Source organism: Oncorhynchus nerka, linkage group LG14 (assembly GCF_034236695.1).
Source record: "Oncorhynchus nerka isolate Pitt River linkage group LG14, Oner_Uvic_2.0, whole genome shotgun sequence".
NCBI lineage: Eukaryota > Metazoa > Chordata > Actinopteri > Salmoniformes > Salmonidae > Oncorhynchus > Oncorhynchus nerka.
Genome location: NC_088409.1, coordinates 101,137,035 through 101,157,926, shown reverse-complemented (window position 1 = coordinate 101,157,926; position 20,892 = coordinate 101,137,035). Strand labels below are relative to the sequence as shown.

Genomic DNA, 20,892 nt, shown 5'->3' with positions numbered 1-20,892 from the left:
ATGCAGAATTACTGTAAAAACCAAGTTTTTTTTCAATAGGGTGTTTTTTCCATTGTCTCATATGTTTTCATCAATGTTAATACTGTTATTATCGCTTCGAAATGGTTTAAACATGATAATCTTCATAACTGATTTTTTTTTTTTTTAAATGTAATAATATTGGAGAGTTGCCATGACAACGGTTTAATAAAGATATCTGAAGCCATTTTCTACCATGTCTGTTAAATATGGAGCCTTTTCACAGATGACTGTATTTGTTTTGGACGAGGTTTACGGTTGTGAGGCAAAGCCTATTGATTTATATATGTTTGATATCATTGATTATTTTTTCTCCTCCGGCTACCAAACTGGAATATATAAATATATATGATATATATATATAAATATATCTGATATATATATATATAGTTGCTGTATATAAGATGATGTGATTGTTTGCAAGTGTCCTGTATAACTGTGTTTTAATAAAAAAAAATGAAAGAATACTGAACTCTATCTATTTATACTTCTAGACCCAGTAGTTTATACTTCTAGACCCAGTAGTCTATCCATGTCATTGTGTTGGAGTCATTGACCTTTTATGTATTTTATACTTCAGACACGGTAGTTTATTCTTCAGACAGCAGTTCATACTTCTCTTCTTCTAGACACAGTCATTTAGTCTTGTAGACACAGTAGTTTATACTCTAGACACAGTAGTTTATACTTCTAGACACAGTAGTTTATACTCTAGACACAGTAGTTTATACTTTAGACACAGTAGTTTATACTTTAGACCCAGTAGTTTATACTTTAGACACAGTAGTTTATACTCTAGACACAGTAGTTTATACTTCTAGATATAGTAGTTAATACTTCTAGACACAGTAGTTTATATTTTAGACACAGTAGTTTATACTTCTAGATATAGTAGTTAATATTCTAGACACAGTAGTTTATATTTTAGACACAGTAGTTTATACTTCTAGATATAGTAGTTAATACTTCTAGACACAGTAGTTTATATTTTAGACACAGTAGTTTATACTTCTAGATATAGTAGTTAATACTTCTAGACACAGTAGTTTATACTTCTAGACCCAGTAGTTTATACTTCCAAACACAGTAGTTTATACTTCAGACACAGTAGTTTATACTTCTAGACCCAGTAGTTTATACTTCCAAACACAGTAGTTTATACTTCAGACACAGTAGTTTATACTTCAGACACAGTAGTTAATACTTCTAGACCCAGTAGTTTATACTTATAGACCCAGTAGTTTATACTCTAGACACAGTAGTTTATACTTATAGACCCAGTAGTTTATACTTCTAGACCCAGTAGTTTATACTTCTAGACCCAGTTGTTTATACTTCTAGACCCAGTAGTTTATACTTCTAGACCCAGTAGTTTATACTTCTAGACCCAGTAGTTTATACTTCTAGACCCAGTAGTTTATACTTCTAGACCCAGTAGTTTATACTCTAGATGTAGTAGTTTATACTTCTAGACACAGTAGTTTATACTTCTAGATATAGTAGTTAATACTTCTAGACCCAGTAGTTTATATTTTAGACACAGTAGTTTATACTCTAGACACAGTAGTTAATACTTATAGACCCAGTAGTTTATACTCTAGATGTAGTAGTTTATACTTCTAGACACAGTAGTTTATACTTCTAGATATAGTAGTTAATACTTCTAGACCCAGTAGTTTATACTTTAGACACAGTAGTTTATACTTTAGACACAGTAGTTTATACTTCTAGACCCAGTAGTTTATACTTCTAGATATAGTAGTTAATACCTATAGACACCGTAGTTTATACTTTTTATACACAGTAGTCACCAATCTGATGAGTCGTAGGGGGATAAAGATGGTGTGAACAACATTGGGAAGCACTCAATCATATTTTTTGTATATATTTTTTTTAATTCAATACATTTCACATACAGTCAATAATTGGCAATACAGGCCTATTGGCTAAAGAACAATATTACACTTTCACACGTTTAAGCTATCCAGAACACAAAGACGTTTATAAGCTATCCAGAACACAAAGACGTTTATAAACTATCCAGAACACAAAGACGTTTATAAGCTATCCAGAACACAAAGACGTTTATAAACTATCCAGAACACAAAGACGTTTATAAACTATCCAGAACACAAAGACGTTTATAAACTATCCAGAACACAAAGACGTTTATAAACTATCCAGAACACAAAGACGTTTATAAACTATCCAGAACACAAAGACGTTTATAAACTATCCAGAACACAAAGACGTTTATAAGCTATCCAGAACACAAATAGACGTTTATAAGCACAAGCGTTTGTCGAACATTGGGTTACTGCATCAAGGAAGACTCCGTATGTCAGTATATACACACGAGGTACAAGCAGGTGAATGTTGTCACAACCCCATAGAGAGGTTAGACAGACAGAGGGTTGATTATTGATCCACAACCCCATAGAGAGGTTAGACAGAGGGGTTGATTATTGATCCACAACCCCATAGAGGTTAGACAGACAGAGGGTTGATTATTGATCCACAACCCCATAGAGGTTAGACAGACAGAGGGTTGATTATTGATCCACAACCCCATAGAGGTTAGACAGACAGAGGGTTGATTATTGATCCACAACCCCATAGAGGTTAGACAGACAGAGGGTTGATTATTAATCCACAACCCCATAGAGAGAGGTTAGACAGAGGGTTGATTAATGATCCACAACCCCATAGAGAAGTTAGACAGACAGAGGGTTGATTATTAATCCACAACCCCATAGAGAGAGGTTAGACAGACAGAGGGTTGATTATTGATCCACAACCCCATAGAGAGGTTAGACAGAGGGTTGATTATTGATCCACAACCCCATAGAGAGGTTAGACAGACAGAGGGTTGATTATTGATCCACAACCCCATAGAGGTTAGACAGACAGAGGGTTGATTATTGATCCACAACCCCATAGAGGTTAGACAGACAGAGGGTTGATTATTAATCCACAACCCCATAGAGAGGTTAGACAGACAGAGGGTTGATTATTGATCCACAACCCCATAGAGGTTAGACAGACAGAGGGTTGATTATTAATCCACAACCCCATAGAGAGAGGTTAGACAGAGGGTTGATTAATGATCCACAACCCCATAGAGAAGTTAGACAGACAGAGGGTTGATTATTGATCCACAACCCCATAGAGAGGTTAGACAGACAGAGGGTTGATTATTGATCCACAACCCCATAGAGAGAGGTTAGACAGAGGGTTGATTATTGATCCACAACCCCATAGAGGTTCGACATACAGAGGGTTGATTATTGATCCACAACCCCATAAAGAGAGGTTAGACAGAGGGTTGATTATTGATCCACAACCCCATAGAGAGGTTAGACATACTGGGGGTTGATTATTGATCCACAACCCCATAGAGAGGTTAGACAGAGGGTTGATTATTGATCCACAACCCCATAGAGAGGTTAGACATACTGGGGGTTGATTATTGATCCACAACCCCATAGAGAGGTTAGACAGAGGGTTGATTATTGATCCACAACCCCATAAAGAGAGGTTAGACAGAGGGTTGATTATTGATCCACAACCCCATAAAGAGGTTGATTATTGATCCACAACCCCATAAAGAGGTTTGACATACTGAGGGTTGATTATTGATCCACAACCCCATAGAGAGGTTGATTATTGATCCACAACCCCATAAAGAGGTTGATTATTGATCCACAACCCCATAAAGAGAGGTTAGTCATACTGAGTGTTGATTATTGATCCACAACCCCATAGAGAGGTTAGACATGCTGAGGGTTGATTATTGATCCACAACCCCATAGAGAGGTTAGACAGAGGGTTGATTATTGATCCACAACCCCATAGAGAGGTTAGACAGACAGAGCGTTGATTATTGATCCACAACCCCATAGAGAGGTTAGACAGACAGAGGGTTGATTATTGATCCACAACCCCATAGAGAGGTTGATTATTGATCCACAACCCCATAAAGAGGTTGATTATTGATCCACAACCCCATAGAGAGGTTAGACATACTGAGTGTTGATTATTGATCCACAACCCCATAGAGAGGTTGATTATTGATCCACAACCCCATAAAGAGAGGTTAGACATACAGAGCGTTGATTATTGATCCACAACCCCATAGAGAGGTTAGACAGACAGAGGGTTGATTATTGATCCACAACCCCATAGAGAGGTTGTTAGAGAGGTTGATTATTGATCCACAACCCCATAAAGAGAGGTTAGACAGACAGAGCGTTGATTATTGATCCACAACCCCATAGAGAGGTTAGACAGACAGAGGGTTGATTATTGATCCACAACCCCATAGAGAGGTTGATTATTGATCCACAACCCCATAAAGAGGTTGATTATTGATCCACAACCCCATAAAGAGAGGTTAGACATACTGAGTGTTGATTATTGATCCACAACCCCATAGAGAGGTTGATTATTGATCCACAACCCCATAAAGAGAGGTTAGACATACAGAGCGTTGATTATTGATCCACAACCCCATAGAGAGGTTAGACAGACAGAGGGTTGATTATTGATCCACAACCCCATAGAGAGGTTGATTATTGATCCACAACCCCATAAAGAGAGGTTAGACAGACAGAGCGTTGATTATTGATCCACAACCCCATAGAGAGGTTAGACAGACAGAGGGTTGATTATTGATCCACAACCCCATAGAGAGGTTGATTATTGATCCACAACCCCATAAAGAGGTTGATTATTGATCCACAACCCCATAAAGAGAGGTTAGACATACTGAGTGTTGATTATTGATCCACAACCCCATAGAGAGGTTAGACAGAGGGTTGATTATTGATCCACAACCCCATAGAGAGGTTAGACAGACAGAGCGTTGATTATTGATCCACAACCCCATAAAGAGAGGTTGATTATTGATCCACAACCCCATAGAGAGGTTAGACAGAGGGTTGATTATTGATCCACAACCCCATAGAGAGGTTAGACAGACAGAGGGTTGATTATTGATCCACAACCCCATAAAGAGAGGTTGATTATTGATCCACAACCCCATAAAGAGAGGTTGATTAATGATCCACAACCCCATAGAGAGGTTAGACAGACAGAGCGTTGATTATTGATCCACAACCCCATAGAGAGGTTAGACAGACAGAGCGTTGATTATTGATCCACAACCCCATAAAGAGAGGTTGATTATTGATCCACAACCCCATAAAGAGAGGTTGATTAATGATCCACAACCCCATAGAGAGGTTAGACAGACAGAGCGTTGATTATTGATCCACAACCCCATAGAGAGGTTAGACAGACAGAGCGTTGATTATTGATCCACAACCCCATAGAGAGGTTAGACAGACAGAGCGTTGATTATTGATCCACAACCCCATAGAGAGGTTAGACAGACAGAGCGTTGATTATTGATCCACAACCCCATAGAGAGGTTAGACAGACAGAGCGTTGATTATTGATCCACAACCCCATAGAGAGGTTAGACAGACAGAGCGTTGATTAATGATTCACAAGCTCTAACAGCTCTTAGTTGTAACAGTAAAACAGTAAAATTAATTTGTAAGCTGAAAATACAATAGTTTTAGTCATAATTAATTCAAAGATCAGAATGAACCGTCCGTATCCTTTTAAAGAAACGCGGTGTAATAAGACACCTTTTCACCTTAGTTGTAACAATCTGGTGGTCAACATGGTGGTGAGTCCTTTAGAGAACCACGCTGGCGTCTTACTCCCGTCCCCTCGGAGTTCACCCCTTTACCGCAGACTCAGTGGGCCAGCAGTCTCAGGAGATCCTGTCGAAACCGTACCCCAGTGAAGGCGTACAGCAACGGGTTGAGGCAGCAGTGTGTGTAGCCCAGGCTCTCTGTCACCACCAAGGCCTTATCCAAACTAGTCCGGGACTGGCAGCTCATACCAGAGTCCAACCCCGATCCACCAGGGTCTTCACCTAAACGTCACAGTGGAGAGACGTCAATGTTCCCTATAGTTTAAACTGCACTTCTTTGACCTTTGTTCTGGTCAAGAGTAGTGCACTATATAGTTCTATGTACTTTGTACTATATTATAGGACCCAGGGTTCTGGTCAAGAGTATTGCACTATATAGTTATGTACTTTGTACTATATTATAGGACCCAGGGTTCTGTTCAAGAGTAGTGCACTATATAGTTCTATGTACTTTGTACTGTATTATAGGACCCAGGGTTCTGTTCAAGAGTAGTGCACTATATAGTTCTTTGTACTATATTATAGGACCCAGGGTTCTGTTCAAGAGTAGTGCATTATATAGTTCTATGTACTTTGTACTATATTATAGGACCCAGGGTTCTGTTCAAGAGTAGTGCACTATATAGTTCTATGTACTTTGTACTATATTATAGGACCCAGGGTTCTGGTCAAGAGTAGTGCACTATATAGTTCTATGTACTTTGTACTATATTATAGGACCCAGGGTTCTGGTCAAGAGTAGTGCACTATATAGTTCTATGTACTTTGTACTATATTATAGGACCCAGGGTTCTGGTCAAGAGTAGTGCACTATATAGTTCTATGTACTTTGTACTATATTATAGGACCCAGGGTTCTGTTCAAGAGTAGTGCACTATATAGTTCTATGTACTTTGTACTATATTATAGGACCCAGGGTTCTGGTCAAGAGTATTGCACTATATAGTTATGTACTTTGTACTATATTATAGGACCCAGGGTTCTGTTCAAGAGTAGTGCACTATATAGTTCTATGTACTTTGTACTGTATTATAGGACCCAGGGTTCTGTTCAAGAGTAGTGCACTATATAGTTCTATGTACTTTGTACTGTATTATAGGACCCAGGGTTCTGTTCAAGAGTAGTGCACTATATAGTTCTATGTACTTTGTACTATATTATAGGACCCAGGGTTCTGTTCAAGAGTAGTGCACTATATAGTTCTATGTACTTTGTACTATATTATAGGACCCAGGGTTCTGTTCAAGAGTAGGGCACTATATAGTTCTATGTACTTTGTACTGTATTATAGGACCCAGGGTTCTGTTCAAGAGTAGGGCACTATATAGTTCTATGTACTTTGTACTGTATTATAGGACCCAGGGTTCTGTTCAAGAGTAGTGCACTATATAGTTCTATGTACTTTGTACTATATTATAGGACCCAGGGTTCTGTTCAAGAGTAGGGCACTATATAGTTCTATGTACTTTGTACTGTATTATAGGACCCAGGGTTCTGTTCAAGAGTAGGGCACTATATAGTTCTATGTACTTTGTACTGTATTATAGGGCCCAGGGTTCTGTTCAAGAGTAGGGCACTATATAGTTCTATGTACTTTGTACTGTATTATAGGGCCCAGTGTTCTGTTCAAGAGTAGTGCACTATATAGTTCTATGTACTATATTATAGGGCCCAGGGTTCTGTTCAAGAGTAGTGCACTATATAGTTCTATGTACTTTGTACTATATTATAGGGCCCAGGGTTCTGGTCAAGAGTAGTGCACTATATAGTTCTATGTACTATATTATAGGACCCAGGGTTCTGTTCAAGAGTAGTGCACTATATAGTTCTATGTACTTTGTACTGTATTATAGGGCCCAGGGTTCTGTTCAAGAGTAGTGCACTATATAGTTCTATGTACTTTGTACTATATTATAGGACCCAGGGTTCTGTTCAAGAGTAGTGCACTATATAGTTCTATGTACTTTGTACTGTATTATAGGACCCAGGGTTCTGGTCAAGAGTAGTGCACTATATAGTTCTATGTACTATATTATAGGGCCCAGGGTTCTGTTCAAGAGTAGTGCACTATATAGTTCTATGTACTTTGTACTATATTATAGGGCCCAAGGTTCTGGTCAAGAGTAGTGCACTATATAGTTCTATGTACTGTATTATAGGGCCCAGGGTTCTGTTCAAGAGTAGGGCACTATATAGTTCTATGTACTGTATTATAGGGCCCAGGGTTCTGATCAAGAGTAGTGCACTATATAGTTCTATGTACTTTGTACTGTATTATAGGGCCCAGGGTTCTGTTCAAGAGTAGTGCACTATATAGTTCTATGTACTTTGTACTATATTATAGGGCCCAAGGTTCTGGTCAAGAGTAGTGCACTATATAGTTCTATGTACTGTATTATAGGGCCCAGGGTTCTGATCAAGAGTAGTGCACTATATAGTTCTATGTACTTTGTACTGTATTATAGGGCCCAGGGTTCTGTTCAAGAGTAGTGCACTATATAGTTCTATGTACTTTGTACTATATTATAGGACCCAGGGTTCTGTTCAAGAGTAGTGCACTATATAGTTCTATGTACTTTGTACTGTATTATAGGACCCAGGGTTCTGATCAAGAGTAGTGCACTATATAGTTCTATGTACTGTATTATAGGGCCCAGGGTTCTGATCAAGAGTAGTGCACTATATAGTTCTATGTACTGTATTATAGGGCCCAGGGTTCTGATCAAGAGTAGTGCACTATATAGTTCTATGTACTTTGTACTGTATTATAGGACCCAGGGTTCTGGTCAAGAGTAGTGCACTATATAGTTCTATGTACTGTATTATAGGGCCCAGGGTTCTGATCAAGAGTAGTGCACTATATAGTTCTATGTACTGTATTATAGGGCCCAGGGTTCTGGTCAAGAGTAGTGCACTATATAGTTCTATGTACTGTATTATAGGGCCCAGGGTTCTGGTCAAGAGTAGTGCACTATATAGTTCTATGTACTGTATTATAGGGCCCAGGGTTCTGTTCAAGAGTAGTGCACTATATAGTTCTATGTACTGTATTATAGGACCCAGGGTTCTGATCAAGAGTAGTGCACTATATAGTTCTATGTACTTTGTACTGTATTATAGGGCCCAGGGTTCTGATCAAGAGTAGTGCACTATATAGTTCTATGTACTTTGTACTGTATTATAGGGCCCAGGGTTCTGATCAAGAGTAGTGCACTATATAGTTCTATGTACTTTGTACTTATAGGGACCCAGGGTTCTGTTCAAGAGTAGTGCACTATATAGTTCTATGTACTTTGTACTGTATTATAGGGCCCAGGGTTCTGTTCAAGAGTAGGGCACTATATAGTTCTATGTACTTTGTACTGTATTATAGGACCCAGGGTTCTGTTCAAGAGTAGTGCACTATATAGTTCTATGTACTTTGTACTGTATTATAGGACCCAGGGTTCTGTTCAAGAGTAGTGCACTATATAGTTCTATGTACTTTGTACTATATTATAGGACCCAGGGTTCTGTTCAAGAGTAGTGCACTATATAGTTCTATGTACTTTGTACTGTATTATAGGGCCCAGGGTTCTGATCAAGAGTAGTGCACTATATAGTTCTATGTACTTTGTACTGTATTATAGGGCCCAGGGTTCTGTTCAAGAGTAGTGCACTATATAGTTCTATGTACTGTATTATAGGGCCCAGGGTTCTGATCAAGAGTAGTGCACTATATAGTTCTATGTACTTTGTACTATATTATAGGGCCCAAGGTTCTGGTCAAGAGTAGTGCACTATATAGTTCTATGTACTGTATTATAGGGCCCAGGGTTCTGGTCAAGAGTAGTGCACTATATAGTTCTATGTACTTTGTACTGTATTATAGGGCCCAGGGTTCTGATCAAGAGTAGTGCACTATATAGTTCTATGTACTTTGTACTGTATTATAGGGCCCAGGGTTCTGATCAAGAGTAGTGCACTATATTATAGGTTCTGGTCAAGTACTTTGTACTGTATTATAGGGCCCAGGGTTCTGATCAAGAGTAGTGCACTATATAGTTCTATGTACTTTGTACTGTATTATAGGGCCCAGGGTTCTGATCAAGAGTTCTATGTTATATGCACTATATATATAGTTCTATGTACTTTGTACTATATTATAGGGCCCAAGGTTCTGGTCAAGAGTAGTGCACTATATAGTTCTATGTACTGTATTATAGGGCCCAGGGTTCTGATCAAGAGTAGTGCACTATATAGTTCTATGTACTTTGTACTATATTATAGGGGGTTCTGGTCAAGAGGTTCTGGTCAAGAGTAGTGCACTATATAGTTCTATGTACTGTACTGTATTATAGGCCCAGGGTTCTGGTCAAGAGTAGTGCACTATATAGTTCTATGTACTGTATTATAGGGCCCAGGGTTCTGATCAAGAGTAGTGCACTATATAGTTCTATGTACTTTGTATTATATAGGGCCAGGGTTCTGTTCAAGAGTAGTGCACTATATAGTTCTATGTACTGTATTATAGGGCCCAGGGTTCTGATCAAGAGTAGTGCACTATATAGTTCTATGTACTGTATTATAGGGCCCAGGGTTCTGATCAAGAGTAGTGCACTATATAGTTCTATGTACTGTATTATAGGGCCCAGGGTTCTGGTCAAGAGTAGTGCACTATATAGTTCTATGTACTGTATTATAGGGCCCAGGGTTCTGGTCAAGAGTAGTGCACTATATAGTTCTATGTACTGTATTATAGGGCCCAGGGTTCTGATCAAGAGTAGTGCACTATATAGTTCTATGTACTGTATTATAGGACCCAGGGTTCTGGTCAAGAGTAGTGCACTATATAGTTCTATGTACTGTATTATAGGACCCAGGGTTCTGTTCAAGAGTAGTGCACTATATAGTTCTATGTACTTTGTACTGTATTATAGGACCCAGGGTTCTGATCAAGAGTAGTGCACTATATAGTTCTATGTACTTTGTACTGTATTATAGGACCCAGGGTTCTGTTCAAGAGTAGTGCACTATATAGTTCTATGTACTTTGTACTGTATTATAGGGCCCAGTGTTCTGTTCAAGAGTAGGGCACTATATAGTTCTATGTACTGTATTATAGGGCCCAGGGTTCTGATCAAGAGTAGTGCACTATATAGTTCTATGTACTTTGTACTATATTATAGGGCCCAGGGTTCTGGTCAAGAGTAGTGCACTATATAGTTCTATGTACTATATTATAGGACCCAGGGTTCTGTTCAAGAGTAGTGCACTATATAGTTCTATGTACTTTGTACTGTATTATAGGGCCCAGGGTTCTGTTCAAGAGTAGTGCACTATATAGTTCTATGTACTTTGTACTATATTATAGGACCCAGGGTTCTGTTCAAGAGTAGTGCACTATATAGTTCTATGTACTTTGTACTGTATTATAGGACCCAGGGTTCTGGTCAAGAGTAGTGCACTATATAGTTCTATGTACTGTATTATAGGGCCCAGGGTTCTGTTCAAGAGTAGTGCACTATATAGTTCTATGTACTGTATTATAGGGCCCAGGGTTCTGATCAAGAGTAGTGCACTATATAGTTCTATGTACTGTATTATAGGGCCCAGGGTTCTGATCAAGAGTAGTGCACTATATAGTTCTATGTACTTTGTACTGTATTATAGGACCCAGGGTTCTGGTCAAGAGTAGTGCACTATATAGTTCTATGTACTGTATTATAGGGCCCAGGGTTCTGTTCAAGAGTAGTGCACTATATAGTTCTATGTACTTTGTACTGTATTATAGGACCCAGGGTTCTGGTCAAAAGTAGTCTAAACAACTATATAGTTCTATGTACTGTATTATAGGGCCCAGGGTTCAAATCAATGAAATGCACTGAATCAGTTCTACCAGCTGGTGATTATAGGGCCCAGGGTTCTGAACACAGCAGTGAGTGCACTATATAGTTCTATGTACTGTATTATAGGGCCCAGGGTTCTGGTCAAGACCTGCACTATATGGTTCTATGTACTGTATTATAGGGCCCAGGGTTCTGATCAAGAGTAGTGCACTATATAGTTCTATGTACTGTATTATAGGACCCAGGGTTCTGGTCAAGAGTAGTGCACTATATAGTTCTATGTACTGTATTATAGGGCCCAGGGTTCTGATCAAGAGTAGTGCACTATATAGTTCTATGTACTGTATTATAGGGCCCAGGGTTCTGATCAAGGTAGTGCCATATAGTTCTATGTACTGTATTATAAGACCTAGGGTTCTGATCAAGAGTAGTGCACTATATCTTTCTATGTACTGTCTTATAGGACCCAGGGTTCTGATCAAGAGATTCCACTATATAGTTCTATGGCTGTATTATAGGGCCCAGGGTTCTGATCAAGAGTAGTGCCTATATAGTTCTATGTACTGTATTATAGGACCCAGGGTTCTGATCAAGAGTAACTGCCTATATAGTTCTATGTACTGTATTATAGGACCCAGGGTTCTGATCAAGGTCTGCACTATATAGTTCTATGTACTGTATTATAGGACCCAGGGTTCTGATCAAGAGTAGTGCACTATATAGTTCTATGTACTGTATTATAGGACCCAGGGTTCTGATCAAGAGTAGTGCACTATATAGGGAATAGGGGACCATTTCTTACACCACAGTTACTTTGTGTTATCGTTGATTTAAAAACAAAAACAGTCTAAACAACATTCTACATGTTCTTGACTAGATACATTATTTTTGGGGATCATCAAATCAATGAAATGAATGAATCAGTTCACACCAGCATGGTGATGTTGTAGGGCAGCCAGCACATGCAGAACACAGCAGTGAGTAGTGCAGCCAGCCTGATGGCGCCCTCTTTCTCCAGGCTGCGCTGACCTCTCTGGCTATGGTGCAGGGTGACCGCCACCGCAGCGTAGCAGTAGGTCATGACCCCGAGAGGCAGGAAGAAACACAGCACGTGGGTCAGGAGCCGCTCCTGGAACAGAGGTACAAATACATCCCTTGGTTTACTCCCACTAGATTGAGACACCAGTGATCCACCCCAAATGGCACCCTATTCCCTATATATACTTTTGACCAATAGTGAATAGGGTGCCATTTGGGATACAAACTGGTTATTTGAAAAGACCTACTGGCTAAGTCTGACAACTGCATCTGTTCTTTGCTTTGACAGTCTTAACTCCCTGTCTCTGGCTGAGAGATTCCATCCAGGTCTAACTCTCTGGCTGAGAGATTCCATCCAGGTCTAACTCTCTGTCTCTGGCTGAGAGATTCCATCCAGGTCTAACTCTCTGGCTGAGAGATTCCATCCAGGTCTAACTCCCTGTCTCTGGCTGAGAGATTCCATCCAGGTCTAACTCCCTGTCTCTGGCTGAGAGATTCCATCCAGGTCTAACTCCCTGTCTCTGGCTGAGAGATTCCATCCAGGTCTAACTCCCTGGCTGAGAGATTCCATCCAGGTCTAACTCCCTGTCTCTGGCTGAGAGATTCCATCCAGGTCTAACTCCCTGTCTCTTGCTGAGAGATTCCATCCAGGTCTAACTCCCTGTCTCTTGCTGAGAGATTCCATCCAGGTCTAACTCTCTGGCTGAGAGATTCCATCCAGGTCTAACTCTCTGGCTGAGAGATTCCATCCAGGTCTAACTCCCTGTCTCTGGCTGAGAGATTCCATCCAGGTCTAACTCTCTGTCTCTGGCTGAGAGATTCCATCCAGGTCTAACTCTCTGTCTCTGGCTGAGAGATTCCATCCAGGTCTAACTCCCTGTCTCTGGCTGAGAGATTCCATCCAGGTCTAACTCCCTGTCTCTTGCTGAGAGATTCCATCCAGGTCTAACTCCCTGTCTCTTGCTGAGAGATTCCATCCAGGTCTAACTCCCTGTCTCTTGCTGAGAGATTCCATCCAGGTCTAACTCTCTGGCTGAGAGATTCCATCCAGGTCTAACTCTCTGGCTGAGAGATTCCATCCAGGTCTAACTCCCTGTCTCTGGCTGAGAGATTCCATCCAGGTCTAACTCTCTGTCTCTGGCTGAGAGATTCCATCCAGGTCTAACTCTCTGGCTGAGAGATTCCATCCAGGTCTAACTCCCTGTCTCTGGCTGAGAGATTCCATCCAGGTCTAACTCCCTGTCTCTTGCTGAGAGATTCCATCCAGGTCTAACTCCCTGTCTCTTGCTGAGAGATTCCATCCAGGTCTAACTCCCTGTCTCTTGCTGAGAGATTCCATCCAGGTCTAACTCCCTGTCTCTTGCTGAGAGATTCCATCCAGGTCTAACTCTATGGCTGAGAGATTCCATCCAGGTCTAACTCCCTGTCTCTGGCTGAGAGATTCCATCCAGGTCTAACTCTCTGGCTGAGAGATTCCATCCAGGTCTAACTCCCTGTCTATGGCTGAGAGATTCCATCCAGGTCACAAGCCAATGAAATAACTGGATCAGAGAAATTAAGTGCTGAGCCGTTTGAGGGGGACCCACCGTCAGATCCCAGTTGTTTGCATGGAGACCGTGACTGTGGAAGAAGCATGAGAGCTGAGTCGGGTCTATGGGACTCTCCCCTACAGACAGGAACACAGCATTGGGAGCAGACAAGGCCAGACAGACGAGCCACAGTGCCAGGCAGGTGAGGTGTACGTTCCTGGGGCGTCGGCTCTGGAGGCTGGTGATGGCATGCACGATGGCCAGGTAACGGTCGAAGCCGATACATGCCAGGAGGAGACTCCCACAAAGGAAGTTGAGTCGGTTCATCAGCCCAATCAGTTTACACAGGACGTCTCCGAACACCACCCCCAAGGACACCTGTGCCAGTGCGAAGGGGAAGGTGGCAAGCAGCATCAGATCAGCCAGGCCCAGGTGTAACAGATAGATCTCTGTGATCCGCAGGAGGCCGCGGCGTTTCAGCAGCACCGTTAACATCAGCCCGTTACCTGGTGGAACCAGAAGATAATACACAGACTGTTACCTGGTGGAACCAGAAGATAATACACAGACTGTTACCTGGTGGAACCAGAAGATAATACACAGACTGTTACCTGGTGGAACCGGAAGATAATACACATAAAGACTGTTACCTGGTGGAACCGGAAGATAATACACAGACTGTTACCTGGTGGAACCAGAAGATAATACACAGACTGTTACCTGGTGGAACCGGAAGATAATACACATAAAGACTGTTACCTGGTGGAACCAAGAAGATAAACCGGAAGATACACAGACTGTTACCTGGTGGAACCAGAAGATAATACACAGACTGTTACCTGGTGGAACCAGAAGATAATACACATAAAGACTGTTACCTGGTGGAACCGGAAGATAATACACAGACTGTTACCTGGTGGAACCGGAAGATAATACACAGACTGTTACCTGGTGGAACCGGAAGATAATACAGACTGTTACCTGGTGGAACCGGAAGATAATACAGACTGTTACCCGGTGGAACCGGAAGATAATACAGACTGTTACCTGGTGGAACCGGAAGATAATACAGACTGTTACCTGGTGGAACCGGAAGATAATACAGACTGTTACCTGGTGGAACCGGAAGATAATACACATAAAGACTGTTACCTGGTGGAACCGGAAGATAATACACAGACTGTTACCTGGTGGAACCAGAAGATAATACACAGACTGTTACCTGGTGGAACCAGAAGATAATACACAGACTGTTACCTGGTGGAACCAGAAGATAATACACAGACTGTTACCTGGTGGAACCGGAAGATAATACACATAAAGACTGTTACCTGGTGGAACCACAAGATAATACACAGACTGTTACCTGGTGGAACCAGAAGATAATACACAGACTTACCTGGTGGAACCAGAAGATAATACACAGACTGTTACCTGGTGGAACCACAAGATAATACACAGACTGTTACCTGGTGGAACCGGAAGATAATACACAGACTGTTACCTGGTGGAACCAGAAGATAATACACAGACTGTTACCTGGTGGAACCGGAAGATAATACAGAAGATAATACACAGACTGTTACCTGGTGGAACCAGAAGATAATACACAGACTGTTACCTGTTACCTGTGGAACCAGAAGATAATACACAGAACTGTTACCTGGTGGAACCGGAAGATAATACACATACCGAAGAAGACTGTTACCTGGTGGAACCAGAAGATAATACTGGTGGAACCAGAAGATAATACACAGACTGTTACCTGGTGGAACCAGAAGATAATACACAGACTGTTACCTGGTGGAACCGGAAGATAATACACATAAAGAAGATAATACACAGACTGTTACCTGGTGGAACCGGAAGATAATACACAGACTGTTACCTGGTGGAAGACCAGAAGATAAGATAATACAGACTGTTACCTGGTGGAACCGGAAGATAATACACAGACTGTTACCTGGTGGAACCAGAAGATAATACACAGACTGTTACCTGGTGGAACCAGAAGATAATACACATAAAGACTGTTACCTGGTGGAACCAGAAGATAATACACAGACTGTTACCTGGTGGAACCAGAAGATAATACACATAAAGACTGTTACCTGGTGGAACCAGAAGATAATACACAGACTGTTACCTGGTGGAACCAGAAGATAATACACATAAAGACTGTTACCTGGTGGAACCGGAAGATAATACACAGACTGTTACCTGGTGGAACCAGAAGATAATACACAGACTGTTACCTGGTGGAACCGGAAGATAATACACATAAAGACTGTTACCTGGTGGAACCAGAAGATAATACACAGACTGTTACCTGGTGGAACCACAAGATAATACACAGACTGTTACCTGGTGGAACCAGAAGATAATACACAGACTTACCTGGTGGAACCAGAAGATAATACACAGACTGTTACCTGGTGGAACCGGAAGATAATACACATAAAGACTGTTACCTGGTGGAACCAGAAGATAATACACAGACTGTTACCTGGTGGAACCAGAAGATAATACACAGACTGTTACCTGGTGGAACCACAAGATAATACACAGACTGTTACCTGGTGGAACCGGAAGATAATACACATAAAGACTGTTACCTGGTGGAACCGGAAGATAATACACAGACTGTTACCTGGTGGAACCAGAAGATAATACACAGACTGTTACCTGGTGGAACCAGAAGATAATACACAGACTGTTACCTGGTGGAACCGGAAGATAATACAGACTGTTACCTGGTGGAACCGGAAGATAATACACATAAAGACTGTTACCTGGTGGAACCAGAAGATAATACACATACTGTTACCTGGTGGAACCGGAAGATAATACACAGACTGTTACCTGGTGGAACCGGAAGATAATACACAGACTGTTACCTGGTGGAACCGGAAGATAATACACAGACTGTTACCTGGTGGAACCGGAAGATAATACAGACTGTTACCTGGTGGAACCAGAAGATAATACACAGACTGTTACCTGGTGGAACCGGAAGATAATACAGACTGTTACCTGGTGGAACCGGAAGATAATACAGACTGTTACCTGGTGGAACCGGAAGATAATACACATAAAGACTGTTACCTGGTGGAACCGGAAGATAATACACAGACTGTTACCTGGTGGAACCGGAAGATAATACACAGACTGTTACCTGGTGGAACCAGAAGAAGATAAACCAGAAGACAATACACAGACTGTTACCTGGTGGAACCGGAAGATAATACACAGACTGTTACCTGGTGGAACCAGAAGATAATACACAGACTGTTACCTGGTGGAACCAGAAGATAATACACAGACTGTTACCTGGTGGAACCAGAAGACAATACACATAAAGACTGTTACCTGGTGGAACCGGAAGATAATACACAGACTGTTACCTGGTGGAACCGGAAGATAATACACAGACTGTTACCTGGTGGAACCAGAAGATAATACACAGACTGTTACCTGGTGGAACCAGAAGATAATACACAGACTGTTACCTGGTGGAACCAGAAGATAATACACAGACTGTTACCTGGTGGAACCAGAAGATAATACACAGACTGTTACCTGGTGGAACCAGAAGATAATACACAGACTGTTACCTGGTGGAACCAGAAGATAATACACATAGACTGTTATTAGGTAGTGTTATACCTGGACTATTGGAAGATCCCGTAGGAACACCAGACTGTAGACCAGGGGTTGGAACACAATATGAAACAGGTGTGTGTGTACCTGTCAGCCCCAGGAAGAACACCAGACTGTAGACCAGGGGTTGGAACACAGTATGAAACAGGTGTGTGTGTACCTGTCAGCCCCAGGAAGAACACCAGACTGTAGACCAGGAACACAATATGAAACAGGTGTGTGTGTACCTGTCAGCCCCAGGAAGAACACCAGACTGTAGACCAGGAACACAATATGAAACAGGTGTGTGTGTACCTGTCAGCCCCAGGAAGAACACCAGACTGTAGACCAGGAACACAATATGAAACAGGTGTGTGTGTACCTGTCAGCCCCAGGAAGAACACCAGGCTGTTGACCAGGAACACAATATGAAACAGGTGTGTGTATACCTGTCAGCCCCAGGAAGAACACCAGACTGTAGACCAGGGGTTGGAACACAGTATGAAACAGGTGGGTGTGTACCTGTCAGCCCCAGGAAGAACACCCGACTGTAGACCAGGAACACAATATGAAACAGGTGTGTGTGTACCTGTCAGCCCCAGGAAGAACACCAGACTGTAGACCAGGAACACAGTATGAAACAGGTGTGTGTGTACCTGTCAGCCCCAGGAAGAACACCAGACTGTAGACCAGGAACACAATATGAAACAGGTGTGTGTGTACCTGTCAGCCCCAGGAAGAACACCAGACTGTAGACCAGACTGTAGACCAGGAAGAACACCAGACTTAGACCAGGAACACAATATGAAACAGGTGTGTGTGTACCTGTCAGCCCCAGGAAGAACACCAGACTGTAGACCAGGAACACAATATGAAACAGGTGTGTGTGTACCTGTCAGCCCCAGGAAGAACACCAGACTGTAGACCAGGAACACAATATGAAACAGGTGTGTGTGTACCTGTCAGCCCCAGGAAGAACACCAGACTGTAGACCAGGAACACAATATGAAACAGGTGTGTGTGTACCTGTCAGCCCCAGGAAGAACACCAGACTGTAGACCAGGGGTTGGAACACAGTATGAAACAGCTGGAGACCTGCTCCGTCATGACAGGTGTACTCAGTATCACTGCTACTGTTGTCAGGACTCTCCAGCAATTCTGAGTAGTTATCAAAGCCATAGAAAAGACCCCCGTCCTCAAATGAGCCCTGAAAAACAAGTTGAAAAACAGGTTGAAAATCAGGGTGAAAATCAGGTTAAAAAGCAGATTGTAAATCATGTGTCGCTGGTGAAAGTTATATATTGTGTTGTGTATTGATTGATGTACTTTTACTTTACACCTCACAGCTTGAAGTCCTGAGATCCTGTCAATGTCCATTGTAGCTCTTTGACAAGATAACAAGATAATGATGTTGTTTCAACGTAAAATGTTTTGTGGCTTAATTGCTTTTAATTGGTGTGGACAAGTGCAGTGAAAAGAGGTAGGAAAGAGGAAGCCCAGCAGTATAAAAGAGAGGACATCTGTGTGTGTCTTTCCTCTGTAGAGATATAACACAAATAGACAGGAAATAGGGAGGAGAGCAGACATTTTTCACTTCCTCTCTTACAGTAAGTAGTACATGGATTTGTGATCAGGCATCCGTAACCAATTCACCCTTCTGATGATTTTATTTCACCTTTATTTAACTTGGCAAGTCAGTTAAGAACAAATTCTTATTTTCAATGACGGCCTAGGAACAGTGGGTTAACTGCCTGTTCAGGGGCAGAACGACTAGATTGGTACCTTGTCAGCTCGGGGGTTTGAACTTGCAACCTTCCGGTTACGCTATTCAATCATTCAATTGTTGTTACGAAATAGCTCTTTTTTTTAGCCATGGTCAGAATCTAAGTGGCTGTAATCCCGGCTGTATCACATCCGGCCCTGATTGGGAGTCCCGTAGGGCGGCGCACAATTGGCCCAGTATCGTCTTCTTAACGGACTTGCCGAGTTAAATAAAGGTTAAATAAAGGTTACACATTGTACAGATAAAAAAATAAAAATAATACAGGGATTTAAAACAACATTTATTCTGTCAACACCATTACAATAAACTAACCAATTGAATATTACCATTTCATTTCAATAGATTTACATTTTCTAAAGTAATGGGATACAGTGCACATTAAATAACACACGTTTTAACCTTGAGAATCAGAACAACCAGATATGGTAAACAGACTTGCAAAAATAATCTGCTCAGACCTGCATGGATGTAATGCATTCAGTTAGCCAGACTCAACCAGATATGGTAAACCCACATTTCTAGCTCTGGAGGCAATCCTCACTTACAAAAATAATCTGCTCAGACCTGCATGGATGTAATGCATTCAGTTAGCCAGACTCACCTCATCATAAGTCATTCTTTTTAGCTTGTTATACTAATTTCAGGTGACCCTGATGTGGTGTGAGTAATGCTGGGTTTGGGTTTTATATCCCTTGACCCCCCCCCCCCCCTCATGCTATAAACAGACAAGAACTATTCAACCAATGCAGTAGTCACTTCCTCAATAGGCTTGTTTATGATGCGCCCATGAGTGATCTGATTGATTATAGTTGGCTAGTAGGGTTAAGTTGGTTCATAAAGTTATGAGCTTTAACGAAAAGCATGATTTGTATTCCCTCGTGTTCTATTCATCAGATCAAATAGAAGAGGAACTAATGAGGTAGTTAAGATGGAATTAATTGATGCAAATGAGGGAGTTATGCATTAACATAATTACAGTGTTTAAACAATGTTTAGAATTTGCACAATTTAGATTCGGCACATTTCCTTGGGTTTTGGTTTTATATCCATTGAACCATGAGCAGTTCATCATGACTTATCATGCATGCGTGTTATTTGATTTACATTTAGGTTCGGCACATTTCCTTGGGTTTGTGTTTTATATCCATTGAACCATGAGCAGTTCATCATGACTCATCATGCATGCGTGTTATTTGATTCACATTTAGATTCGGCATTTAAATAAAATAGAAGTGTATTTTACTTGTGTGGTGCATATATGGGTGGCAGAGGACAAATGAAAACACAGGCATGCCTTCTTTAACTACATCTGAAGAAAAAGGGATAGCTAGA

At 41.3% G+C, this 20,892-nt stretch overlaps 2 protein-coding genes across 4 annotated transcripts in view; one reads left to right on the top strand and one right to left on the bottom strand.

The window, feature by feature from the left end:
• Window positions 1–138, top strand: part of bcl9l (bcl9 like) — a 121,269-nt gene extending 121,131 nt beyond the window's left edge. For all 3 annotated transcript variants that reach the window (XM_065000645.1, XM_065000643.1, XM_065000644.1), the window contains one exon: window positions 1–138. This exon is cut by the window's left edge and continues 1,256 nt beyond it. The gene's annotated coding sequence lies outside the window, so the exon portion shown is untranslated.
• A 4,081-nt stretch (window positions 139–4,219) lies between these two features.
• Window positions 4,220–20,245, bottom strand: LOC135559710 (C-X-C chemokine receptor type 5). Its single transcript, XM_065000642.1, is given in 6 exon segments — window positions 4,220–5,941; window positions 5,944–5,965; window positions 12,503–12,700; window positions 14,196–14,644; window positions 18,804–18,984; window positions 20,162–20,245. Coding segments are annotated over 6 exon segments (1,023 nt in total). The 5' UTR covers window positions 20,177–20,245; the 3' UTR covers window positions 4,220–5,783.
• Window positions 20,246–20,892: the final 647 nt, after the last annotated feature.